This window comes from Caretta caretta, chromosome 2, assembly GCF_965140235.1.
Source record: "Caretta caretta isolate rCarCar2 chromosome 2, rCarCar1.hap1, whole genome shotgun sequence".
Classification (NCBI taxonomy): domain Eukaryota; kingdom Metazoa; phylum Chordata; order Testudines; family Cheloniidae; genus Caretta; species Caretta caretta.
Window position 1 is genome coordinate 270,711,720 of NC_134207.1, and position 26,603 is coordinate 270,738,322.

At 67.0% G+C, this 26,603-nt stretch overlaps 1 protein-coding gene across 9 annotated transcripts; it reads left to right on the forward strand.

Moving 5' to 3' along the window:
- The first annotated feature begins 9,365 nt into the window (after positions 1-9,365).
- LOC125632995 (uncharacterized) lies at positions 9,366-26,569 on the forward strand. 9 transcript variants are annotated; one of them, XM_075126115.1, is made up of 17 exons: positions 9,366-9,463; positions 12,832-12,938; positions 14,347-14,486; positions 14,576-14,712; positions 16,263-16,415; positions 17,370-17,862; positions 18,100-18,192; positions 18,813-18,900; positions 19,125-19,324; positions 19,392-19,634; positions 22,669-22,767; positions 23,024-23,217; positions 24,053-24,227; positions 24,548-24,704; positions 25,115-25,268; positions 25,856-25,967; positions 26,160-26,569. In XM_075126115.1, exons 1-17 carry the CDS (start codon positions 9,449-9,451, stop codon positions 26,333-26,335), a joined length of 2,736 nt encoding a protein of 911 aa, XP_074982216.1. In that variant the 5' UTR covers positions 9,366-9,448; the 3' UTR covers positions 26,336-26,569. The 9 variants fall into 9 exon arrangements, 8 of the variants coding, with proteins under 8 accessions (XP_074982216.1, XP_074982219.1, XP_074982221.1 ...); XM_075126118.1 differs by lacking the exon at positions 9,366-9,463 and adding an exon at positions 9,496-9,544; XM_075126120.1 differs by lacking the exon at positions 9,366-9,463 and adding an exon at positions 9,582-9,625.
- Positions 26,570-26,603: the final 34 nt, after the last annotated feature.

The following is a 26,603-nucleotide window of genomic DNA, read 5'->3' on the forward strand; positions in this document are numbered from 1 at the left end:
GCCGCGATGCATGCCAGGAGTGGGGGGGGGGAGCGCGCTGCATGCCGGGAGGGGGGGGGAGCGCGCTGCATGCCGGGATCGTCGGCCGAGCGGGCGCTTGACCAGGCGCTCGTGGCGCTGGGGAGGGGCTCCCGGCCGCGCGCTCGGCTTTCCCCGCCCGGGGGGAGCTCGGGGCGGGGCCTGCGGGCAGGGGCGGGGCCTGAGTGGGGCGGGGCCCGGTGGCAGGGGCGGGGCCCGAGCGGGGCGGGGCCTGCGGGCAGGGGGCGGGGCCCGAGCGGGGCGGGGCCTGCGGGCAGGGGCGGGGCCTGAGTGGGGCGGGGCCCGGTGGCAGGGGCGTGGCCCGAGCGGGGCGGGGCCTGCGGGCAGGGGGCGGGGCCCGAGCGGGGCGGGGCCTGCGGGCAGGGGCGGGGCCCGAGCGGGGCGGGGCCCGCGGGCAGGGGCGGGGCCTGAGCGGGGCGGGGCCCGCGGGCAGGGGCGGGGCCTGAGTGGGGCGGGGCCCGGTGGCAGGGGCGGGGCCCGAGCGGGGCGGGGCCTGCGGGCAGGGGGCGGGGCCCGAGCGGGGCGGGGCCTGCGGGCAGGGGCGGGGCCTGAGCGGGGCGGGGCCCGCGGGCAGGGGCGGGGCCCGAGCGGGGCTGTGTCGTGGTCCCTGTGTATTCCAGTGTCCGGACTGTGTGTCCCGCCGCGGGCACCCGGAGCGGTGAGCTGGGGCTCGGGGAAGCTTACGCTGAAAGCAGTGGGTTGGTCTCTAAGGTGCCCCGAGTCCTCCTCCCCTTTTAACCTGTGAATCTGTTACAATGAAACAAATAAACCCACAGATCTTTGCAGGGGAGCAAGCAGGCCGGCCCCCTCGGTCACGCCCCTCCCCGGGGCGCAGGCTCAGAATTCAGAAAGGGGGCTGGGGTGTTAGGTCAAGAGACTTCAGCATCACGCCCCTGGGCCAGCAGCGGCTGGGCTGACCCTGCATTCAAGTCCTGCTGCACGAGAGTCGAAGGACTGGCAGGGCCCTCGCGAGGTCACCTCGGCCAGTCCCCTGCCCTGAGGCAGCCCTGCGCATGGCCAAGGCCAGTGGTTCTCAATCGGGCACCCACGTCCCACTGGGGGTCCGTGGGACCACATGGAGCCTGAGCCCCAGCACCTCCTGCAGGACTGAAGCTGGGAGCAGCAGGGCTGAATTCCGGAGCCCCAGCACTCCCCATGGGGCAGAAGCCCTGAGCCCCTAGGCAGAGCTGGGGGGACATGGGGGTGTTGCCCCCCCAAAACTACAGTGCAAGAGCAGGACAGTCCCGGATCAGCTCCATCCCCTTCTCTCCCCTCCATGCCCCCTGGCCAGGTCAGAAGCCAGAGCTGGACAGGGCGGGAGAGCTACTGCCCAAACTTTTCCCATCACGCCTTCGCTTACCAGGAATGGAATCCATCCCTGGCCCCCCTGCCCCCTTACTGCAGTTGGCTCAGTAGCTGAGCTGGGGGCAGAACTGGGGCTGGAGGACGAGCTGGCCTAGGGACAGACAGGGAATGAGGACAGAACAGGGGGCGGAGTGGAGCTGCCGCTGGGTGGGGAGCAGGGCTGGGGGTGCTCCCTCCTTGCCGCCTGGGGGGCTGGCCCCAGCCTTGCCATGTGCCCCCCTAGGGGGGAGTGCCCCCACAGTTTGGGGACCACTGCTCTAAGGCATGTTTTCTAAGCCTGGAATCATTCTTGTGGCTCTTCCCTGAACCCTTGGATGCTGGAGCTCAGTCCTGTGGCAAAGGTGATCTCCCTGGGCAGGGAATACAAGCTCCTGATTGCACCCAGCACCCTGGATGCTCCCTGCAGAGAGGCAGGCGAGGCCCATGCTCAGCATAACGCTTCGCACCTCAGCCTTGGTGACTCCCCTCAGATCAAGAGAAACAACAGAGAGAGAAGGAGCAGCGGGGAAGTGGCCCTGTGAGACTCACTGGCATTCCGCATCAAGTGGGGGTGGAAGCCCCTGCAGCCCCCGGGACGAAACACTCCCCGAGCAGGCAAATGGGGAGAAGACAGAAAGCAATGACATCCTATCTCCATGCTGGAGCATCCCCGCTACAGAGCCACGGAGACCCCAGAAGCGGGCGGGGTGGGCCAGCTCAGAACCAAGCAGTGACAGAGCTGGGACGGGACATGGCACATCCACCATCCAGAACAGCCCCCGAGCACGGCTAGTCCTGCCACCTTATGTTCCACAGAGCCTGGCCCTGCTGCTGCCGGGGCCTGGCACCCGGACCATCCCGGCCTCCAGCGCCGTGACTCCAGCCAGGGCGGGGGGTCTCGCCCTGGCGCTGCCGGAGCCTGGCACCTGGACCAGCCCTATGCCAAAGCATACCTGTCCAAATATGAGACTGGAGGGTGGGACATAAACCAAAAGGGGTGCAGAAGCCTGTCAAAATTATATGTGACAAATGCTATCGAGTTCTTAACTACTCTCATGGTTGAAGTGCTCTTCAAGCCTCCCTGAACCACATAGCTCATCTCAGAGCTCTTCTAATAACCCTTGTGCCCGGCTGCTTGAACGCAGCAGAGAGCTGCTCCACCTCCGCTCTCCAGCCCGGCGGCAACTTCCCGCTGTGCCTCAGAGGTTCGATGCAGGCCAGGGCAAGCAGCTATAACCACTGGGATTTTTTTCACTGAGATCCGATCGTTTGAGTAAACAATGCCAGTGTCCCTTTAGCCGACCAAAAGCGCATTCCCCTGCCACTCGGCACCTGCTGAGCCAGGAGTTGCCTTTTCCCTGGGTGCTGTCACGGTGGCCAATGTGCGGCTTCAGGAGCAAGAGGTAGGCTGGTCCCCCAGGATCACTATTGGCATTTCAACATTGTTAATGGCAATCTGCCGCTTGGGAAAGAGAGTCCCTGCTTGTAGCTTTGTGAACAGCCCTGTGTTCTTAAAGGTGTGTGCATCACGTACCTTCGCTGGCCACCCCACACCGGTGTTGGTGAAGTGTCCCTGGTGACCCACTAACACTTGTGTAAACCCAGAAAATCAGCCCTTTCTGTCGATGTGCTCTGTCGGAAGGTGCTCTGGTGCTGAAATAGGGGTATGCACGCCACCTATCGCCCCCCTGTAGTTTGGGACCCCCACTGCTGCAGATCCACCCCCTATGTTCCGCACGGTGCCAAGAGTCACAGTCCTGCATCGCAGGAGATGATGAATGGCCCTGCACACTTGCATGACAATGGCTTCCACGGTGGATTTTCCGACTCCAAAATGACTTCCCACTGATGCTGCAAGTCTAAATGTGGGAAAGGGACTCGATCCCGTCAGGGGATACAGGGGTGTCTTCAGGGCGAAGGTGCTGTCCTTTCCCGTTGGAGAGGAGGTAGCCCCTCCCTCTGAGAAAGTGACAAACTGTCAGGGAGAGGAAGTGACAGTGGAGGAGAAGAGGGGGACAGTGGAGGGATAAAAAGAAAAGGAGGACTTGTGGCACCTTAGAGACTAACCAATTTATTTGAGCATAAGCTTTCGTAAGCTACAGCTCACTTCATCGGATGCATACCGAGGGACAGAGGCAGGTAGAGCCCAAGAGTAACCTGAGAGAAACAAGGAGAGTGGAGGGGACGGCCAGAGGGATGGAGGGAAACTTCAGCTTGACGTGCTCCTTAGATTCGACGTTCCTGAGGCGGCAACTCTTTTCACCAAGAGCATCCACAAGTGGGTTTCTTCACCAAGTGGGCCCTCACGTGTCCATTAGGTATCTTTGGACTGTATTCCTTCAAAAATGTTCAGACATTCTCTCTGTTCATATACGTTAGGCCCTATGTGAGTGGGCTTCTCATTTACTGCTTTCAGGGTCTGTTTTCATATAGCCCAGCTTTTTGATCAAGTCCCTTTTTCACCAGTTATATTTCCTTTCAGTATTTTCCCTTGAGTCTCTCATTCCAGGACATCTGTAGATTTAATTTCCCTCTGCTTCCCTTCTCTACAAGTGTCTGCTCACGTACCCAGCTCTACCTTTTCTGCTTCTTCTGACCTGAAACCTTTTCTATTTTCCTTCTTTCTGCCTTCACACTTCCCCATCACCTGCTTTTATTCTCCCGTTCTCTTCTCACCTCACCTCCACCCCCAGCTCCTGTTCAGCTGCTAGCTCAGCATCTAGGTTCTTCTCCTTCCCTGACTGCTTTTGCCAACTGCCCCCTTTGGGCGTCTTCCAAGCCCCCTCCCCGGCTCGAGCTGCCCCCTCCCCGGCCGTCTCTCCCCCCAGGACAGCATTCGGGGCTGCTGTGTCGCAGCTGGAGCAGATGCTAGTGCCGGGGTTCGTTTCTCAGGCTTGGTCTGCACGACAGAGTTAAGCGGGGGTAAGGCAGCTTACATTGATTGAATGTCAGTGTCTAGGCTAGAATGCTGCTTCCACCCAAGGAAGTGGCCCACTACGCCGACATAACTCCACCTCCACAGAGGGGTTGCGCTTATGTTGGCGTAGTTAGGGCGATGCAGAGCTGTGAGCCCTGTGCCCAGCTCAACTTCACAGCAAGGCGCCCACCAGCCCTGAAACGGACATTCTTGTCAATTTCACCGCCCCAGCCGCTGCTGCCCAGCCCTGAGATCTGGGCTCCCAGCATGGAGCTGTGGAAGAAAACACAGTCTTCACGCTGAGTTTGTTAGCAACAGGTCAGAGAAAATTTATTCTCAAGCAATTGCAGGGGAAGGTCGTGGTCGGGCAGAGTCTCCCCTGTCCTCAGGTAATCTCTGAAGTACAAGCACTTTCAGCCAAGTATTTATACATTCATTACACACATAGACACAATAACAGCTGCATTCTGGTTTACATTTTCTTCCCATTATCTTAGTCAACAGCGCATTCTATTCTTATCTTAAAGCAAGGTCCCTTGTAGTTTTCCCATCTGCCTCACACAAACCCCGCTTCTACAAATCTCCCGTTATTAGGGTTAAGGTTGGCCTGTTTCTTGCTCTGTCTCTTAACCAAACTAAAATAACTGCACACAAATCCTCTTTTCCCTTTCACACTTCCACAGAGCCCAGGCTCCCAGCTCCCCTAGGAGCTCCCCCAGTTCTCAGAGGGCTGCTGCTCTGAGCCGCAGAGGACGGCAGATGTGAAACTGACAAGAATGGCAGGGTGGGTGGGGGCTCCAGAGTGTCCACACTGGGCTCTCAGTTCCCCTCAATGCCCCACTTCAGTTGGTGCAAGCGCTCCTGGTGAGGACACACAGCCCCGGCAGGAGGGTTGTGTGGACACCAACAGCTGACTGAATTACGGCCGTGGCTGTAGGTTGACCTAATTCTGTAGTGTAGACAAAGCCACCAGGCCCACAAGCGGTGCGCCACAATCTGCAGCTGCTCTGTGACAATTGGTACTTGCTATGTCCTACAGCAATCTGCCCTCCAAGACATCCTCATGTTCCCGGCTGCGTCGGCTCTTCCGACAGCTCTGCAGAGACCGGAGGATTGTGTGTCCTGGGCTTGCAACGCGTATGACAGTAGTGCCGACAGAGATGACATTATGGGATGGAGACAGTTCATGCTGGGAAGTTGACCCTTGTCCCCAGTCACCGTAGCACAATTAACTGCTGCCCCATCACGTGTTGCCAAAACCTCCCAAGAGAGACCGTGCTGCCCACTGGAGCGCCCGCCCACGCCGCGCCACCGGAGCGCCCGCCCACGCCGCGCCACCGGAGCGCCCGCCCACGCCGCGCCACCGGAGCGCCCGCCCACGCCGCGCCACCGGAGCGCCCGCCCACGCCGCGCCACCGGAGCGCCCGCCCACGCCGCGCCACCGGAGCGCCCGCCCACGCCGCGCCACCGGAACGCCCGCCCACTGGAGCGCCCGCCCACGCCGCGCCACCGGAACGCCCGCCCACTGGAGCGCCCGCCCACTGGAGCGCCCGCCCACACCGCGCCACCGGAACGCCCGCCCACGCCGCGCCACCGGAACGCCCGCCCACGCCGCGCCACTGGAACGCCCGCCACTGGAGCACCCACCCACACTGCACCACTGGAGCACCCGCCCACGCCGCGCCACTGGAACGCTCGCCACTGGAGCGCCCGCCCATGCCGCGCCACTGGAGCGCCCGCCCACGCCGCGCCACTGGAGCGCCCGCCCACGCCGCGCCACTGGAGCGCCTGCCCACGCCGCGCCACTGGAGCGCCCGCCCACGCCGCGCCACTGGAGCGCCCGCCACTGGAACGCCCGCCCACGCCGCGCCACTGGAGCACCCGCCACTGGAGCGCCCGCCCACGCCGCACCACTGGAGCGCCCGCCCATGCCGCGCCACTGGAGCGCCCGCAACTGGAACGCCCGCCCACGCCGCGCCACTGGAGCGCCCGCCACTGGAACGCCCGCCCACGCCGCGCCACAGGAGCGCCCGCCACTGGAGCGCCCGCCCACGCCGCGCCACTGGAGCGCCCGCCCACGCCGCGCCACTGGAGCGCCCGCCACTGGAGCGCCCGCCCACGCCGCGCCACTGGAGCGCCCGCCACTGGAGCACATGCCCACGCCGAGCCACTGGAACGCCCGCCACTGGAGCGCCCGCCCACGCCGCGCCACTGGAGCGCCCGCCCACGCCGCGCCACTGGAGCGCCCGCCCACGCCGCGCCACTGGAGCGCCCGCCACTGGAGCACCCGCCCACACTGCACCACTGGAGCACCCGCCCACACTGCACCACTGGAGCACCCGCCCACACCGCGCCACTGGAACGCTCGCCACTGGAGCACCCACCCACGCCGCGCCACTGGAACGCCCGCCACTGGAGCACCCGCCCACGCCGCGCCACTGGAACGCCCGCCACTGGAGCGCCCGCCCACGCCGCGCCACTGGAACGCCCGCCACTGGAACGCCCGCCCACGCCGCGCCACTGGAGCGCCCGCCACTGGAACGCCCGCCCACACTGCACCACTGGAGCACCCGCCCACTGGAGCACCCGCCCACGCCGCGCCACTGGAACGCCCGCCCACTGGAGCACCCGCCCACGCCGCGCCACTGGAACGCCCGCCCACTGGAGCACCAGCCCACGCCGCGCCACTGGAACGCCCGCCCACGCCGCGCCACTGGAACGCTCGCCACTGGAACGCCCGCCCATGGGGAGCCCAGTATGCACATGCACAGCGATATACCCCCGCCCAAGACCGGAATCTGTGCCGACGTAACGTCTCTCAACCAAAGGGTGTGGCATAGGCACCGCTCCAGAGGGGTGGAGTAACTGCAGTGACTGAAGAAACCCCCGCTCTGCTCTGTGGTAACCAGGCACAAACCTGGCCAGTCACTCCCAAATCTGGCACCGCGTGGGCAGGGACTGACTCGGTCTGTCTGCGATCGGGTCCTACCAGCTGCCGGGCACCCCGAGGTGCAGAAATGGGGAACAGACTCCTGCCAGCCCCCCTCCCCCATCTCCTCTCCCTGGGCCTGCCCCTCACCCTGGGTGCTGCCCTGAGAGAAGGGGCAGTGTGGGTTAGGTCGGGGCTGAAGGACGAGCCTGGGGCGTGGGCACTGGGATCTTCTGTTACTGGCCTAGACCAGGGTGGGCAAACTACAGGCCGCGGCCCAGATCCGGCCAGCCAGGGCTTTGGATCCAGCCCGTGGGATTGCCACCCCCGTTGTGCCGCGGGCCCCGTGCCAATCCCGGAAGCAGCCGACACCACGTCCCTGTGACCCCTGGGGAAGTGTGGGGGCAGAGGGCTCCGTGCACTGCCCTCGCCTGCTGGCACCGCCCCCCGCAGCTCCCCCGGGGGCCCCAGGGACGTGGCACCGGCTGCTTCCATGCCAGAGCCGCACCAGGTAAGCGGCACCAGGCTGGAGCCAGCACCGTGCACCCATCCCGCACCCCAGCCGCACCTCAAACCCTGCCCTGAGCCCCCTCCCACACCCTAAGCCCGCCTGCACCCCACCCCTCTCCTGCACCCCAACCCCCAGCCGCACCCCAGCCCCCTGCCGCATCTCAAACCCTGACCTGAGGCCCCTCGCGCACCCCAACCCCTGCCTGCACCCCAACCCCTGCCATGAGCCCCCTCCCGCACCCCAAACCCTGCCTGCACCCCAACCCCCTCCCACACCCCAAACCCTGCCTGCACCCCAACCCCCAGCCGCACCCCAACCCCTGCCCTGAGCCCCCTCCCGCACCCCAACCCCCTGCCGCACCCCAACCCCTACCCTGAGCCCCCTCCCGCACCGCAAACCCCAGCCGCACCCCAACCCCCGCCTGCATCCCAACCCCCAGCTGCACCCCGGCCCCCTGCCGCATCTCAAAACCCGACCTGAGCCCCCTCGCGCACCCCAACCCCCGCCTGCACCCCAACCCCTGCCCTGAGCCCCCTCCCGCACCCCAACCCCTGCCTGCACCCCAACCCCCACCCTGAGCCCCCTGCCGCACCTCAACCCCCGCCTGCACCCCAACCCCCGCCCTGAGCCCCCTGCCGCACCCCAACCCCCGCCTGCACCCCAACCCCTGCCCTGAGCCCCCTGCCGCACCCCAACCCCCGCCTGCACCCCAACCCCTGCCCTGAGCCCCCTCCCACACCCCAACCCCCGTCTGCACCCCAACCCCTGCCCTGAGCCCCCTCCCGCACCCCAACCCCCGCCTGCACCCCAACCCCCGCCCTGAGCCCCCTGCCGCACCTCAACCCCCGCCTGCATCCCAACCCCCAGCTGCACCCCGGCCCCCTGCCGCATCTCAAAACCCGCCCTGAGCCCCCTCGCGCACCCCAACCCCCGCCTGCACCCCAACCCCTGCCCTGAGCCCCCTCCCACACCCCAACCCCCGCCTGCACCCCAACCCCTGCCCTGAGCCCCCTCCCACACCCCAACCCCCGCCTGTACCCCAACCCCTGCCCTGAGCCCCCTCCCACACCCCAACCCCCGCCTGTACCCCAACCCCTGCCCTGAGCCCCCTCCCACACCCCAACCCCCGCCTGCACCCCAACCCCTGCCCTGAGCCCCCTCCCACACCCCAACCCCCGCCTGCACCCCAACCCCTGCCCTGAGCCCCCTCCCGCACCCCAACCCCCGCCCTGAGCCCCCTCCCACACCCCAACCCCCGCCTGCACCCCAACCCCTGCCCTGAGCCCCCTCCCGCACCCCAACCCCCGCCTGCACCCCAACCCCCGCCCTGAGCCCCCTGCCGCACCCCAACCCCCGCCCTGAGCCCCCTCCCACACCCCAACCCCCGCCTGCACCCCAACCCCCGCCCTGAGCCCCCTGCCGCACCCCAACCCCTGCCCTGAGCCCCCTCCCGCACCCCAACCCCCGCCTGTACCCCAGCCCCGCCCCACACCCAGGGCCCGCCATTTCCCCACCCGCACGTGGCCCTCGGGGCAAAACCTTCGCCCGCCCCGGCCGGGACCCGCGGCCCCCCCCGGGCCGGAGCCCGCCCCTCCCCCGCCGGTCTGGGGCCTGCGGGGCGGAAGCGCCGGGCACTTCCGGGCCGGGGCTGCCGGGAGCGGATGGACCCGCCCGCCGCGCTGCGCCCCAGCCCCCCCCGGGCCCAGCCATGGACCCGCCCGCGGTGAGACCCGCCCCCCCCGGGCCCCGCCATGGACCCGCCCCCCGCGACCCCCCCCCGGGCCCGGCCATGGACCCGCCCGCGGTGAGACCCGCCCCCCCCGGGCCCCGCCATGGACCCGCCCCCCGCGACCCCCCTCCGGGCCCCGCCATGGACCCGCCCGCGGTGAGACCGGCCCCCCCCGGGCCCCGCCATGGACCCGCCCCCCGGGCCCCGCCATGGACCCGCCCGCGGTGAGACCCGCCCCCCCCGGGCCCCGCCATGGACCCGCCCCCCGCGACCCCCCCCCCCGGGCCCCGCCATGGACCCGCCCCCCGCGACCCCCCCCCCCGGGCCCCGCCATGGACCCGCCCGCGGTGAGACCCGCCCCCCCCGGGCCCCGCCATGGACCCGCCCCCCGCGACCCCCCTCCGGGCCCGGCCATGGACCCGCCCGCGGTGAGACCCGCCCCCCCCGGGCCCCGCCATGGACCCGCCCCCCGCGACCCCCCCCCCCGGGCCCCGCCATGGACCCGCCCCTCGCGACCCCCCCCCGGGCCCCGCCATGGACCCGCCCGCGGTGAGACCGGCCCCCCCCGGGCCCCGCCATGGACCCGCCCCCCGCGACCCCCCCCCGGGCCCCGCCATGGACCCGCCCGCGGTGAGACCCGCCCCCTCCGGGCCCCGCCATGGACCCGCCCCCCGCTGTCCCCCCACTACTGCCCCGTAACCCCCCCGGGCGCCCCGCTGTCCCCCCGCTACTGCCCCGTAACCCCCCCGGGCGCCCCGCTGTCCCCCCGCTACTGCCCCGTAACCCCCCCCGGGCGCCCCGCGGTCCCCCCGCTACTGCCCCGTAACCCCCCCGGGTGCCCCGCTGTCCCCCCGCTACTGCCCCGTAACCCCCCCCGGAGCGCCCCGCTGTCCCCCCGCTACTGCCCCGTAACCCCCCCGGGCGCCCCGCTGTCCCCCCGCTACTGCCCCGTAACCCCCCCGGGCGCCCCGCTGTCCCCCCGCTACTGCCCCGTAACCCCCCCGGGCGCCCCGCTGTCCCCCCGCTACTGCCCCGTAACCCCCCCGGGCGCCCCGCTGTCCCCCGCTACTGCCCCGTAACCCCCCCCGGGCGCCCCGCTGTCCCCCCGCTACTGCCCCGTAACCCCCCCGGGCGCCCCGCTGTCCCCCGCTACTGCCCCGTAACCCCCCCCGGGCGCCCCGCTGTCCCCCGCTACTGCCCCGTAACCCCCCCCGGGCGCCCCGCTGTCCCCCGCTACTGCCCCGTAACCCCCCCCGGGCGCCCCGCTGTCCCCCGCTACTGCCCCGTAACCCCCCCGGGCGCCCCGCTGTCCCCCGCTACTGCCCCGTAACCCCCCCGGGCGCCCCGCTGTCCCCCCGCTACTGCCCCGTAACCCCCCCGGGCGCCCCGCTGTCCCCCGCTACTGCCCCGTAACCCCCCCCGGGCGCCCCGCTGTCCCCCCACTACTGCCCCGTAACCCCCCGTAATCCCCCCGGGCGCCCCGCTGTCCCCCCACTACTGCCCCGTAACCCCCCGTAACCCCCCCGGGCGCCCCGCTGTCCCCCCGCTACTGCCCCGTAACCCCCCCCGGGGCGCCCCGCTGTCCCCCCGCTACTGCCCCGTAACCCCCCCCGGGCGCCCCGCTGTCCCCCCACTACTGCCCCGTAACCCCCCCGGGTGCCCCGCTGTCCCCCCACTACTGCCCCGTAACCCCCCGTAACCCCCCCCGGGCGCCCCGCGGTCCCCCCACTACTGCCCCGTAACCCCCCGTAACCCCCCCGGGCGCCCCGCTGTCCCCCCACTACTGCCCCGTAACCCCCCGTAACCCCCCCGGGCGCCCCGCTGTCCCCCCACTACTGCCCCATAACCCCCCGTAACCCCCCCGGGCGCCCCGCTGTCCCCCCGCTACTGCCCCGTAACCCCCCCCGGGTGCCCCGCTGTCCCCCCACTACTGCCCCGTAACCCCCCCGGGTGCCCCGCTGTCCCCCCACTACTGCCCCGTAACCCCCCCCGGGCGCCCCGCTGTCCCCCCACTACTGCCCCGTAACCCCCCCCGGAGCGCCCCGCTGTCCCCCACTACTGCCCCGTAACCCCCCCGGGCACCCCGCTGTCCCCCCGCTACTGCCCCGTAACCCCCCCGGGCGCCCCGCTGTCCCCCGCTACTGCCCCGTAACCCCCCCCGGGCGCCCCGCTGTCCCCCACTACTGCCCCGTAACCCCCCCGGGCACCCCGCTGTCCCCCCGCTACTGCCCCGTAACCCCCCCCCGGAGCGCCCCGCTGTCCCCCACTACTGCCCCGTAACCCCCCCGGGCACCCCACTGTCCCCCCGCTACTGCCCCGTAACCCCCCCGGTCACCCCGCTGTCCCCCCGCTACTGCCCCGTAACCCCCCCCGGGGCGCCCCGCTGTCCCCCCGCTACTGCCCCGTAACCCCCCCCGGGGCGCCCCGCTGTCCCCCCCACTACTGCCCCGTAACCCCCCCCGGAGCGCCCCGCTGTCCCCCACTACTGCCCCGTAACCCCCCCGGAGCGCCCCGCTGTCCCCCCGCTACTGCCCCGTAACCCCCCCCGGAGCGCCCCGCTGTCCCCCCGCTACTGCCCCGTAACCCCCCGGGGTGCCCCGCTGTCCCCCCACTACTGCCCCATAACCCCCCCCGGAGCGCCCCGCTGTCCCCCCGCTACTGCCCCGTAACCCCCCCTGGGGCGCCCCACTGTCCCCCCACTACTGCCCCGTAACCCCCCCCGGGCGCCCCGCTGTCCCCCCGCTACTGCCCCGTAACCCCCCGGGGTGCCCCGCTGTCCCCCCACTACTGCCCCATAACCCCCCCCGGAGCGCCCCGCTGTCCCCCCGCTACTGCCCCGTAACCCCCCCTGGGGCGCCCCACTGTCCCCCCACTACTGCCCCGTAACCCCCCCGGGTGCCCCGCTGTCCCCCCGCTACTGCCCCGTAACCCCCCCCTGGGTGCCCCGCTGTCCCCCCGCTACTGCCCCGTAACCCCCCCGGGGTGCCCCGCTGTCCCCCCGCTACTGCCCCGTAACCCCCCCCGGGCGCCCCGCTGTCCCCCCGCTACTGCCCCGTAACCCCCCCCGGGCGCCCCGCTGTCCCCCCGCTACTGCCCCGTAACCCCCCCCGGGGCGCCCCGCTGTCCCCCCGCTACTGCCCCGTAACCCCCCCCGGGGCGCCCCGCTGTCCCCCCGCTACTGCCCCGTAACCCCCCCGGGGTGCCCCGCTGTCCCCCCGCTACTGCCCCGTAACCCCCCCCGGGCGCCCCGCTGTCCCCCCGTGTCCGCCCCGGGCACCCCGCTGCCCCGTCCCACTCGGGGCAGGTGCGGCCCAACACAAACACGGGGCAAGCCGTGACCCATCCGCGCTGTGTTTCCCCAGACTCTGGGCGACCTGCTCCTGGCGCTCTACGAGATGGGATTCACCGAGGGGCAGGCGCGCGCGGCCGTCCAGGCCGGCTCCCTCAGCCTGCAGGAGGCCACAGAATGGTGAGTGGCCGCGTCCCCACCAGCCTGTGGGGCACAGCGCCACTGCCCTGGGGAGCAGCCTGGCCCCTCGGCCCAGCCGCCCGCTGCCAGGGGAGCCAGCCTCAGCCTGCCGCCGGGAGTCGCCAGGAGCTGCCATCGTGCTCTGCCCTCAGTCACTGTCCCAGGGCGGTGCTAGGGGGCACTGGGCCGCAGCGTGGGGGCTGGGAGGGGGTGCTGGGGAGTGGGGCGGGGGCTTGGTGGGAGGCACTGGGTCATGAGGAGCGGGGCAGGGGCTCGGCAGGGGCTTTGGGGAGCAGGGCGGGGGCTCAGCGGGGGGCAGCGGGGACTCGGCGGGGGGCAGCAGTTGCGGGCAGTGGGGCGGGGGCTCGGCGGCAGGCGCTCTCTCCTCAGTCTCCAGCAGTGTGTGGCTAGAGGGCACTGCATGGCTCGGGACGCCATCTTTCAGGTGCTGTGCAGAGCTGATGTCCTGGCCATTTGCCTTGTGCTCATTAAAGATCTTGGACGCTTTTTGCGAGAGGTGGGTTGTCAGGCATGAGTGGCTGGGACTGCTCGGTGTAGACGGGAACAGGATGACTGGATACAGAACAACGAATGGGTCAGGGGGTGGATGGGGGGGCTCCTGTTTGCCCTCTCACAACACAAGGATGAGGGGACATCCTGTAAGGCTGAAATCGTGGGAGAGCAAATACTTGTATACATGATGCCCTGTTAGCCTGTGGAACTCCATGCCTCATGATATAATTACGCCAGGGGCTCCGCAGGACTCGGAGAAGGAACAGACATTTACAGGCGTAATAAACCACACTGGGGCACCGCTGTTTCCGAAGGAGAAGGTGTTTCTGTGACTCGTGCTCAGAGCAGCTCTTGCGAATGTCGCCCGCTCTCGGTGGTAACCCCGTGCTGTCTTCCCGGCCCGTGGGAATGTGCAAGCTCTGCAGCCTGAGCCCCTTTGGCAGAGGCATTGGAGCTGGCCGTGGCATTGTGCCCAGACGTGCAGCGCCAGAGGCGACGGCTGGCGTGGCCCAGGAGCTTGGCTCTCCATTTGGGTGAAAGGTCTCGGGACAGCAGCAGGTTTTGTTCTGGTCCCATCGCTGCCTGGCTGAGCCGTCCTTCGTCGCAGCAAATCCAGGCCCCCCGCCGCCGGGGCTCTCCTCACCTGAGTGACTGCTTGGAGACCCCCGCCCAGTGAGCACAAGACCCTCTGCTTGGCCCAATCACTGACAGCAGGAGCGGGGAGGTGGCTGATCCGAGAGGGTGGGGGTGCAGGGCCGGTCTAGCCCCCCCAGCTCAAGGGTGCAGGCGCCGATCACAGCTGGCCCTAAAGCCGCCTGCAGGGTGTGCAGGCCAATGGGCGGGAGAAGCGACGCTGGGGGTCCTCAGATCCCCCCTCATTCTCTGTGCTTTGCAGGTTACTTCAGGAGAGGGGGCAGCGGCTCCAGACAGCGTCCCCCAAAGAGCCAGGAGGAGCAATTGCAGCTTTCAACCTTCCCAAGCTCCAGGCGGTGCCTTTGGGGTCAGAGGCTCCCGGTGCTGAGCACAGCTTGCCAGGTGCATGCCCCCCTACCCCGCTTGGCTCCTCTCCCTGGCAGGCGACTGCGGGGGCGGCTCCATCACTCTCTCTCTCTCTGCGCCCCCAGGGCCCAGCTCCGCTCCGTGGCCTGGGACCGAGGCTGGGCACAGCTGCAGGATGAAGGGAAGCCGAAAGGAGTTGGAAGAGCAGCGGCGGGAGCAGCTGGCTCGGGAGGCCAAAGCCGAGAAGCAGAACAAGCAGAAGGTGAGTGCCGTGGTTGGGAGGGAGGGTCTGCGTGTGGGACTGAGAGGAGCAGGGTGGCGGAGGGCAGCTGCCCTGGACGCTCCTGGCACGTGCCGTCTGCTCCCAGCGCTGCCGCCCGCAGTGTCTCCAGTGCCCTGGAGGTTTTTCGCCTTCCTCTGTAGCATGGGGCACGGGTCACTTGCTGGAGGATTCTCTCTGCTCCTTGAAGTCTTTAAACTACGATTTGAGGACTTCAATAGCTCAGATATAGGTGTGAGGTTTGTTTTTTTTTTGTAGGAGTGGTGGGTGAAATTCTGTGGCCTGCGTTGTGCAGGAGGTCAGACTAGATGATCATAATGGTCACTTCTGACCTAAATATCTATGAATCTATGAGTCTCCGGCTGCTCCTTAGGTTAGGTTGGATATTAGGAAAAACTTTTTCACTAGGAGGGTGGTGAAACACTGGAATGCGTTACCTAGGGAGGTGGTAGAATCTCCTTCCTTAGAAGTTTTTAAGGTCAGGCTTGACAAAGCCCTGGCTGGGATGATTTAGTTGGGGATCGGTCCTGCTTTGAGCAGGGGGTTGGACTAGATGACCTCCTGAGGTCCCTTCTGTCACGGAGTCCCCGGGCGATGCTCTGAAACTGCTCCCCATGAAGCCAGTCAGGACTCTGGGGCAGTCGCCTTTCTGTGAGCAGCCTGTCTTCAGGACACACAGCTCCCACCTCCCTGGGCCTGACCTTGGAGCATTCAGCATCCTCTGCCCCTCCGTGTGCTTCCCCCAGCGAGTCCGCTCAGGCAGGGCTCCTGGGAAGCCAGAGGGTCTTGCACCCCAACTTCGCAGTCAGACGTGACTCTCAGCCAGCCAGTAAAACAGAAGGTTTATTAGATGACAGGAACATGGTCTAACACAGAGCTTATAGGTGCAGAGAACAGGACCCCTCAGCTGGGTCCATTTTGGGGGGCAGTGAGCCAGACAACCACGTCTGCCCTTCACTCCATGTCCCAGCCAGCCCCAAACTGAAACTCCCTCCAGCCCCTCCTCCTCTGGGCTTTGTTCCTTTCCTGGGCCAGGTGGTCACCTGATTCCTTTGTTCTCCAACCCTTTAGCTCTCACCTTGCAGGGAGGAAGGGCCAGGCCATCAGCGGCCAGGAAACAGGGTGTCGGCCATTCTCTGTGTCCAGACCCCTGCACACACCTGCCCTCTAGGGCTCTGCAATGATCATACACCCTTACCCCACCACCTAGATACTTAAGAACTGCATAGGGGAAACTGAGGCACCCCCACAATATTCGGAGGAAACATTAAGAACAGTCCCACTTCGTCACACCTTCCAACCCTGACATTCTATGATTCCTGTGGCCGGCCATGCCCCCCAGAGGGGTGACCGCAGTTGGCTTTGCAGACTCAAGGTTGGGAGAAGCCCCTGAGTCTCTGGCTGCATCTCTGCCCCTCAGCCGCAGGCCGTGCCCCGCTGAGGCAGGGTGAGGTGGAGCAGGGCGAGGTGCTGGGCCCTGCTCCTGTGCCAGCAGGGAGCTCCCAGCAGTCATGCCCAGCCTCTTCCCCCAGGAGCGGGAGCTGGTGCTGCAGAGAATTGCTGACGACCGGAAAAGCTTCCAGGCAAAGACTCAGCGGGCCCAGAAGCCAGACCGCCCGGCTGCCCAGGGCCACAGGCCGGAGGGCCCAGCTCAGCTGGCGAGTGACGGGCAGTGCCTGCTGATGGTGAGTCCTGAACCCCTGCTGCAGAGCTGGTCTGGCCGGAGGATCTAAGTCCCTGGGGGCCCTGCTCCAGCCCCTCCTCTGACGAGGGGACGCCAGGGCTGAGGAGGTGCTGCCACCCAGAGGGAGCCCCTCCCTGGATATGCAAAACCTCCGGCTTCCCCTGAGAGCACAATCCTGCCAGGGGCATCCTGCCCTGGGCTGCATCCCGCCGCCTCCAGGAGACTCCAAGAGAAAACCTGGAGCTGAGTGGGGTCTCAGCAGGGGGCGCTCTCCCCTCAGTCAGTGCTGGCCCCAATGCCCTGGGGGGGGGCTGTGCAGCGGGGGGTGCTCTCCCCTCAGTCAGCACCAGTCCCAATGACTGGGGGGGGCGGGGAGCTGTGCGGTGGGGGGCACTCTCCCCTCAGTCAGCGCCGGCCCCAATGCCCTGGGGGGGGGCTGTGCGGGGGGGGCGCTCTCCTGTTGGAGTCAGTGCTGATCCCAGGGCCATGGTAGCCGTACTGCTGACCCACAAAGCCGGGCCTGGCCCCTTGTGCTCATTAGGTCTCCTGTCAGCTGAGATGCTGATTTTGGAGCCTGGCCAAAGTCTAACTTGCTGTCTGGAGCCCTGCTTTGAACGGGGCTTTGTTCTGCTCACTGCCCTGGCCTGCGGGCACTGATGCTCCACCCCGGTGTCCTTGCAATGCTGGGGCAGTGACCCCGTACACGCAGGTTTCGTGTTCCACCCCAGAGGTGGCTGCATCTTACCCTGCACTTGATGGCCTGGCAGGAGGAGGTGGAGGGGGCAGGAGTTGAGCCCCGTGCTGCCCCCTCCTTTGCTCTGAGGGGAGAAGGGGGCAGCAGCCGGTACTGTCTCATCTCCTGGCCTCAAGTGGGTTTTGTCTGGGCACGGAGCCGGGCTGGCGGTGCCTTGGGCCTGGGATGCTGTGCTTCACCCTGGGCTCTCTCTGCCCCCAGATCCGCCTGCCCTCGGGCCAGTGCTTGCGGGAGCGCTTCCTGGCCAACTGCCTTCTGCAGGACGTCACGCAGCACCTCTCGACTCTGCACCCCGACCTGCCGCCGTTCACGCTCCTTCAGGGCTTCCCCAAGCGCCGCTTCGGCCCGGCCGAGCTGTCCTGCAGCCTGCAGGCTCTGGGCCTGACCCCCAGCGCCACCCTGTGCGTCCTGGCCACCGAGCCCCTCCCATCAGGCACCTGCGCCCTGGCAGCCCCCCAGGCCAGAGACGGGCCCCTGCAGCCTCCCGGGCCTCAGGCCTTGCCCACGGAGGAGCACGCCTGGGGCCGGGGCGAGACCCTGGGCCTAGTGCTGGAGCAGGCCATGGCCGAAGGGATGTTCCCAGAGGCCGAGGAGCTGCGGCTGGCGCTGAGCTCCCCTGCGCGCAGGGTGGTGCCAGGGAAACCTGGGGTCCATGGCCTTTGGGAGTCGACCTCCCCACCGCACCATCGCTGGGGTAAGCTGCCAGCCTGCTGGTCGGGGGAGGGGCTCTTGGGGAGGCGTGTGCCCACCTGGCTTGTGAGGGGCTGGGAGGCCTGGCTCTGGGGACTCCTGGGTGGGCTGCCGTTTGCCTGGCCTGCCCCCTCTCTCTGTGGGAGGCAGGGAGATGAGAGAGAAGCGGGCTCTGGCCTCCCCTCGCAGGGAGAGGGCAGCATGAGCCTTCCTGCAGTAGCTGCCGTTGTCCCTCCCACAGGCCAGGGACAGCGGCTGACACTAGAGGATCCGGAGCAAGAGCCCGCAGCACCCACTGGGTGCAGCCCACTGGATGAGGAGCTGTCCCCTCCAGGTCAGCATCTCCCTCCCTCCTGTGGTGGGGCAGGGCCGGAGGGCATGCACGGGGCAGAGCCTCGCGGACAGGGCGCAGGCTCCAGAGCGGGGACTGTCGGTGTGGGGGAGGCCCCGGGGCGTTTCCGAGTCCTGGGCTGCACTGTCGGGGATCCCTCGGGGGCTCTGCAGCCCAGCCCGTGCCAGGGGAGTGCCTGCTCTGGCTGTAACAGCCCCGTCGCCCGCAGCGTGTTAAAAGGCAGCCCGGCCTGTGATGGGGAGGGCGGCCTGGTCCCACCACATCTATCTGGCCAGTGGGCGCCATACGGTGCCAGGGCCTTTTCTCGCACGTCAGGACCCAGCAGACTCCACCTCTGCACTGGCATCGCAGTCAGCCCTGCATGGGCATCGGGAGATGGCACGAGGGCGCCTGCTTGCCCTGGGTCCCCCAGCGTCCCAGGGCAGTGCTGGGAGGAGGAGTGCCCACAGCTCCCTGCCCTGCAGTGAGATGCCAGCTGGGTTAATGGGGGCTGAGGTGCCAGGAGCTCCAGGATTGACGGTTGGGGGATGGCTGCCCATGGGGTTGGCCCCTTTCCCGGCACGGCTGCCCCCTCCGCTGACGTAATCTGCTCTGATCTGCAGGCTCAGGGCTGGCTCCTTTGCTGCTGTCTCCAAGCCGGGGCCCGGTGGAGCCGCAGCACCAGTGGCCAGCAGAGGGCAACAGGCTCAGGTATGTGCCGGCAGCTGCGGGCAGCACCCCCGGGGTGCAGAAGGCCTGGGAGTCATGGCAGAGTTCTGCTGGGCCCTGGGAATCCCAGGGAATCCAGCGCTGGCCTGTTTGCAAGGCGTGAGCTGCGGGGCAGGGAGTTTGTGCCGGGGCCGCGGGGAGGAGCCAGCTGAGGGCGCCTCTCCCCAAGGGCGGTGGCCGTGGCCTGACCCAGCTCCTCCTTGCAGGGCTGCAGACGATGGGCGTGGTGTGGGCCCCTCGGACCTGCCGGGCGCCGTGGCTCAGGCAGCGGAGCAGCGCTTCCACCGTGCCTTGCGGGGCCAAGAGGAGCCGGCCCCACCCGCAGGGCACAGGAAACCCCCCCGCCTCTCCCATGTGCCTTCGCTCTCTAGCATGGCCCTGCGGGCGGCCGTGGCTCTGCTGACAGGTACAGCCCCATGGCCCTGCCCCCAGCCTAGTGCCCCCCAGCACCTTACCCGGTGTCTCCTCCACAGCACCCCGAAAACAGTACTGCAGCGGCCTGGCCTCCCTGACACCCCCGCTGGCCGAGCGCCTCCTGGCCCACATGATCCGCCACCGGCTGCTGCGCCCCAAGACCCTGGAGCTCTTCTTCGGCTGCCCCATACAGAGCCTGGTCCTCAGCTGCTACCCCTACGCCACCAACGAGCTGCTGCGCCAGGTGCAGGCCTTTCAGAGCCTCCGGCACCTCAGCCTGGTCTCCTGCCCCCTGCTCACCGGTATGCGGCGGGGGTGGGGCTGGCTCGCCAGTCTGGGGCAGAACTGTTCACGGGGAAGGGGAGGATGTAGGGCAGGCCCAGGGACAGACACTAGGCCTGGGGTCTCTCCGCCCCTGAAGGCCCATGGAGCTTTGCCCCGGGTCCATGGAGTGCTGCGGGCAGCCCACGGTGGGGCAGTGCGGGCCAGGCTGTCGCATGCCCCTCTTTCTGTCTCTCTCTGGGGTGGCTGTGGTGTCCCCCCTCAGGTCCTGGCTCTCAGGGCAGGTTCCCTTGCGTGTGCATGACACAAGAGTCCCCACTCCAAGCTGGCACAGGCCTGGAGTGCAGGCAGGTAAAGGATTAATCAGGTTAACAGAGCGGAAACAAAGAGGCGTTCTACGTAACCTCAGTGCTCACAGTGGAGAGAGGTGTCACGGAGTGTGGGGGAGTCCAGGCCCTGCACCCCTCTTCCTGGGATCACTGTGACTCTCAGCCAGCCAGTAAAACAGAAAGTTTATTGGACAACAGGAACACAGTCCAAAACAGAGCTTGTGGGTAGAACCAGGACCGCTCAGTCAAGTCCTTCTGGGGGAGCAGGGAGCTTAGACCCCAGCCCTGGGGTTCCCTGCATTCCACCACCCAGCCCCAAACTGAAACTAAACCCCCCCAGCCGGCTCCCTGCTGCAGCCTGTCTTCACATTCCCAGGGCAGAGGTGTCACCTCCCCCTCCTGGCTCAGGTTACAGGCTCTCAGGTCTCCCATTGAAACTCTCCTGCCACATTCCCAGGTCAACACTCCCCCCTTCCTGCTGCGTCACAAGAGGTAAATAGCGGAGTCCCCCAGGGGTCTGTACTGGGACACTGGGCTAGATGGACCTTTGGTCTGACCCAGCCTGGCCGTTCTTATGGAAAAGGTTCAGAAAAGAGCAAGAAAAATGATGAGGGGGATGGAAGAGCTTCCATAGGAGGAAAGATTAATAAATCATAGAATCCTAGAATATCAGGGTTGGAAGGGACCTCAGGAGGTCATCTAGTCCAACCCCCTGCTCAAAGCAGGACCAATCCCCAACTAACTGGGACTGTTCAGCTTAGAAGAGAGAGGACTGACGGGGGAGAGGACAGAGGGCTGTAAAATCATGGCTGGTGGGGATACAGTGACTAAGGACGTGTTGTTTACTCCTTCTCATAACACAAGAACTAGGGAAGTGATGATTCCCCTCTATTTGACACTGGTGAGGCCACACCTGGATTATTGCGTCCAGTTTTGGGCCCCCCACTACAGAAGGGATGTGGACAAATTGGAGAGAGTCCAGTGGGGGGCAACGAAAATGATTAGGGGACTGGGGCACATGACTTATGAGGAGAGGCTGAGGGTGTGACGAAGTGGGGCTGTTCTTAATGTTTCCTCTGAATAGTGTGGGGGTGCCTCAGTTTCCCCTAGGCAGTTCTTAAGTATCTAGGGGGTGGGATAAGGGTGTATGATCACTGCAGAGCCCAAGAGGGCAGGTGTGTGCAGGACACAGAGAAGGGCCGACACCCTGTTTCCTGGCAACTGATGGCCTGGGCCGTTCCCCCTGCAAGGTGAGAGCTAAAGGGTTGGAGAACAAAGGAATCAGGTGCCCTCCTGGCCCGGGAAAGGAACAAAGCCCAAAGGAGGAGGGGCTGGAGGGGGTTTCAGTTTGGGGCTGGCTGGAGACATGGAGTGAAGTCCAGATGTGGTTGTCTGGCTCACTGCCCCCCAAAATGGACCCAGCTGAGGGGTCCTGTTCTCTGCATCTACAAGCTCTGTGTTAGACCATGTTCCTGTCGTCTAATAAACCCTCTGTTTTCCTGGCTGGCTGAGAGTCCCGTCTGACTGCGGAGTTGGGGGGCCAGGACCCTCTGACTTCCCCAGGACCCCACCTGGGCAGACTCGCTGTGGGAAGTGCACAGAGGGGCAGAGGAGGCTGAATGCTCCAAGGTCAGACCCAGAAAGGTGGAAGCCATGTGAGCTGTGTGTCCTGCAGACAGGCTGCTCACAGAAAGGAGACTCTCCCAGAGTCCTGACTGGCTTCACGGGGAGCAGTTCCAGAGCATCGCCCAGGGACTCTGTGACAGAGGGAACTGGGGTTATTTAGTCTGCGGAAGAGAAGAATGAGGGGGGATTTGATAGCTGCTTTCAACTACCTGAAGGGGGGTTCCAAAGAGGATGGAGCTCGGCTGTTCTCAGTGGTGACAGAAGACAGAATAAGGAGCAATGGTCTCAAGTTGCAGTGCGGGGAGGTCTAGGTTGGATATTAGGAAACACTATTTCACTAGGAGGGTAGTGAAGCACTGGAATGCGTTACCTAGGGAGGTGGTGGACTCTCCATCCTTAGAGGTTTTTAAGGTGAGGCTTGACAAAGCCCTGGCTGGGATGATTTAGTTGGGGATTGGTCCTGCTTTGAGCAGGGGGTTGGACTAGATGACCTCCTGAGGTCCCTTCCAACCCTAATCTTCTATGATTCTATGAACAAGGGGTCACCCAATGAAATTAATAGGCGGCAGGTTTAAAACAAACAAAAGGAAGTATTTCTTCACACAGCGCACAGTCAACCTGTGGAACTCCTTGCCAGGGGATGTGTGAAGACCAAAAGTATAAATGGGTTCAAAAAAGAACTAGATAAGTTCATGGAGAGTAGGTCCATCAATGGCTATTAACCAGGAGGGGCAGGGACAGAACCCCATGCCCTGGGTGTCCCTAAACCTCTGCCTACCAGAAGCTGGGAGTGGGCGACAGGGACAGATCACTCGATAACTGCCCTGTTCTGTTCACTCCTTCTGAAGCCCCTGTTGCAGCCGGGGCCCTGGGCTGCATGGACCATTGGGATACTGTTAGGCGGGGGGGGGCACGGCTCTGTGCTCTCGGCGGGGTCGAGGCGCTCTGGCCGTGTGGGAAGGGAGCCCTGTGTACACTGGTCAGGATCCCCCCCAGGTTCCCACAAGGCCCCTTGGGCAGGATGGAGCCAGCGGCTCCAGCGTGGTGGTGGTGTGAGGTCTGCAGCCCCGGCCCTGATGTCCCCTCACTCTCCCTGCAGACCAGGGCCTATCCGTGGTGAGGCACCTGCGGAGACTTCAGCACCTCAACCTGTCAGCCTGTGTCAAGCTCACGGACACCTGCCTGCGCTTCCTTAAAGGTACAGCACGTGCACGGGGGCTGGCCTGTCTGGCGGGCCACACCCCCTGCATTGCCCCCTCCCACCTCTTCTCCCTCCCTGCGTCACGACCTCGCCCCTTCCCACTTCTCGTTACCCCCCCAGGTGCGGCCCCACCTGTTCCCCCCTTTGTGGCTGGACCCCAGGCACAGTGGCTTGGCCCAGCTCTTTGTCCTCAGGCCGCACCAGTCTCTGCCCCCGGTAACACCTGCTCCTCCTCCCCCCCCACCCCCCGCAGGGCTCCCGCACCTCTCGCACCTGGCTCTGGACCAGACCAAAATCAGTGATAGCGGCATGGCGGATTTCCTGCACTCGGCTCCCTCCGCACTCACCCACCTGAGCCTTAACAGGACGGGGATCACAGACCGCACGCTGCGTCTGCTGCCCCAGTACGCACCTGGCCTGGTGCTGCTCAGCCTCAAGCAGACCGAGGTGATGGGCCACGAGTGGGGGGCGGGGCACGGGGCCTTCTCCTCTAGGGCGCCGGCTGCGATCCCACCCCGGGACGGGGACTGGCTGGCTCAGGGGGCGGGGAATGGGACACGGGGCCTTTCCCCTCTAGGCGGTGCTGGCTCCCATCTGGCTGCAGGTCGGAGACTGCTTGGCTCGGGGGTGGGGAATGGGGCACGGGGCCGATGGGCAGCAGGATGAGCCCCCCTTTGGGGAAGCTAGCCCCCCAGTCCTTCCCCACCCCGTCCTCCCCCCTGCAGCTGGAGCTCCGAGCCCCCCCCCCAGCCCAGAAGAGCCTCGAGCTGGCCAGAGCCGCCCTAGCCGCGCTGCGTCTCCCCTCCTAAGACCCTGAGCCACTCTGTGGGAAAAGCTCATCTCTCTTCCCGAAGAACCTGAGCTTTTACTATGCCCCATGCAGGTTCCGGGGCGTCTGAGGAGGCCGTATCTGGTACTCAGCTTCCTGGGCTCAGCAGCCCTCTCCTTGGAGTTCGGGGCTGTCGCTGCTGAACCCAGGAAGCTGAGTATCACATATCCCTGCCTCAGCTGCCCCGGAACCTGCGTGGGGCATAATAATAAGCAAAGATTTCCCTGTGCAAACCGCTAAAACCCACTACTAGGTGTCCGGTGGTGGTCGCTGCCTCAGGGGAGGGGAGGGTAGGCCTGTTCTATCCACCGCCTGTGTCGGGGCCTCTCCCCTTCAGGGGGTGCTGGCTCCCATCCTGGCTGGCTCTGGGGACAGGGGATGGAGTAGGAGGCCATTCCCCTCTAGGCAGGGTTGCCCGGGGCGTGGTTCTGACGGGCAGTTGGTCTCTGGCAGATCTTGGATTTCTCTGCCCTGCAGCAGCTGAGCCGGCTGCACACGCTGCACCTGGATGACACCCGCGTGAGCCAAGCCTCCCTGGCGGCCCTGGCCTCCCACCCTGCCCTCTCCACGCTCACCCTGTCTGGAGTGCAGTCCGTGGATGGTGACCAGGCCCTGCAGCTGGTCTCAGGTAGGAGCGCCCTGGGCTGGTGGTCCCCGGCCGAGCTCGGCAAGAGCACCAGGGCCCCGGGCCCCATGGAGAAGCAGTGACTAGCTGCCCGTGCAGGGCCCTGCCCTCAAGGTGCTGTGGCCACCCACGGCGTGTCTTGCCGCCCAAGGGCCCCTCGCGTGCTCGGGGTGTGGTGTCCCTGTTGGAGCTGGGCACTGGGCGAGGGGCTGGGCTGGGCCGGATCCCAGGGTGGCGGGTGGGGCCAGCGGGAGCCCCAGAGCTGTGCTGTCGGTCTGGGAGGATGGGGTGAGGGCCACTCACTGCCCCGCTGGCTGTTTCAGGCCTGCCACTGGCCCAGCTGAGCCTGCCATGCCGGCACACAGTCACCGACTCCGGCCTGCACTTCCTGTGCCGCCTGGAGGGGCTGCTGGAGCTGGACCTGACCGATTTCACCCACATCACTGACGAGGGGCTGCGCCATCTGCCCCAGCTGCACAGGTGCCTGGGAGAAGAGGGAGGCCTCCAGCCCCTGTGGGCACCCTTCCCCCCGTGTCCTTGGTTGGCGCCAGGCGTGCGCTGGGGTCTGCCGGGCACTGTGGCCTGGGTGCTGGGACTTGGGATAAGGCCCCCCTGGCTGGCCTGGGGCAGGTTCTCGGAGGCGTGGCGAGCCCGGCTGCAGGTTGGGAGAGGAGCCCAGCAGAGCAGGGGCTGGTGGTGTCGGGGCTCAGGGTGGGCTTCCAGGAAGCCCCGGGATGGACCCCGAGGCCGAGCCCCAATGGATCTGCGTGCACTCCCTGAGCTGCCGCGCTCTGCACTGGGGCAGTGACGCTGGGGGGAGGGGCTGAGCACTAGGTCCCCATGGGGGAGGGAGCCGCCAGCCCCCGCTGATGCCCCTGTCCCTGCCCCAGGCTGCGGCGGCTCTCGCTCTGCAACACTCTGGTCACTGACTGCGGGCTGCAGCACCTGCAAGGCCTGCGGCACCTCGAGGAGCTGTGCCTGGATCGGACCGCTGTCTCCAGCGCAGGCGTGGCCCGCTGCATCACCCGGCTGCCCCTCCTGCAGGTACTGGGCGGGGGACACAGCGGGGCCACCCGCTCTGCAGCTGCCCAGGGCTAGCAGGGAAGGCTGGTACCTGGGTTCTCCCCAGGCATCCCCTCCCCTTCCCCCGTGAAAAGTCTCTGCCCCAGCTGGGCCTGGGGCTTCCTGCCACGTGGGCAGAGCTGGCACCTTGGCAGCGAATGGGGTGCAGCATAGCAGTGGGTTCTGGCAACACCCCCACGGTGCTTGGCCCAGACACTCTTCCCCCATGGGAACGGCTGAGGCACCCCGCCCCCAAGCAGGCCAGGTTGTGACCCACGGCAACGGAGGTGGGAGGGGCTGGGGGGTGCCTGTGGCAGGAAGACGCCTGCCTGGGGCTGCTGCCTGCGTGCCAGGAGATGGAGCTGCTGCTCACTCCAGAGCCCAGGCAGGCAGCGCTGCGGATGAGCTGTGGGGCATGGATGGACACTGAGACCCAGGGGCCGGCTGCCCCCAGAGTGGCGCAAGGGCTGCTGTGCTGGGTGGGTTACTCGCTGCCCCCTCAGCCTGGGGGGCGGGGTGGGTGCAGGCCGCGGGGCGCAGCATGTTCTGACGCCAGCCGGCTGTCGCAGGTGCTGGGCCTGGCGAGCACGCCCGTGGGAGACAGCGTGGTGAGGATGGGTGTCAGCCGCTGCAAGCAGCTCCTCAAGGTGAACCTGAGCCGCACCCGCGTCACCGACCGAGGTGAGCCCCCGCCAGGCCGGATGCTGGGGGGAGGGCTGCCGGGCTCCCACTCGCCCCGGGGCAGCATGGGGAAGGGGTGGGGGACCGGCCACAGGCCCGTTCTGGGGGCGAGGAGTGGGAAGGAGCTGGGTGCCCATGCCAGCTGGCTGGGTCGCGCTGCCCGGGCTAACCCCTCGCCTCTCTCCACTCTAGGGCTGCGCTTCCTCCGCCAAGTGCCCATCGCTCAGGTGAACCTGGATGGCTCTGGGGTGACGGCGGCCGGCGTGGCCAGCCTCCTGGCTGCCTGCCCCAGCATCGTCAGCATCCGGGCCAGCCACCTGCAGACGCTGTCCCCCGAGCAGCTGTCAGACGAGGAGCTCCCCAGTTAGGCCTGGCGCCGCCCTCCTATGGTCCTGCCTGCGCGGCTCGCCTGGGGGCCCCTCCCCATCGCAGCCCCGGGGCCGGCCTGCCTGCTCTGCAGGGCTCAGCACCCCAGCCTGGTGGGGGGGCGCGGGGCTGCCAGGCTCGGGCAGGCTCCTCCCACAGCACCGTGGGTGCACGGCGTCCTGCCACAGGCTGTGTGGGCCAGTTTGGGGGCTTGTTGAATAAAGCAGTATCCTCTGGCTGAATTCTCCTCCTGTGCCCGGGGAGAGGCCC

Bases quoted from the DNA above. Each gene is read 5' to 3' on its own strand.
- LOC125632995 (XM_075126115.1), top strand. The intron at 18,193-18,812 runs GTCAGCATCTCC...TCTGATCTGCAG, and splicing joins TGAGGAGCTGTCCCCTCCAG to GCTCAGGGCTGGCTCCTTTG. The intron at 25,269-25,855 runs GTACTGGGCGGG...CGGCTGTCGCAG, and splicing joins CCCGGCTGCCCCTCCTGCAG to GTGCTGGGCCTGGCGAGCAC.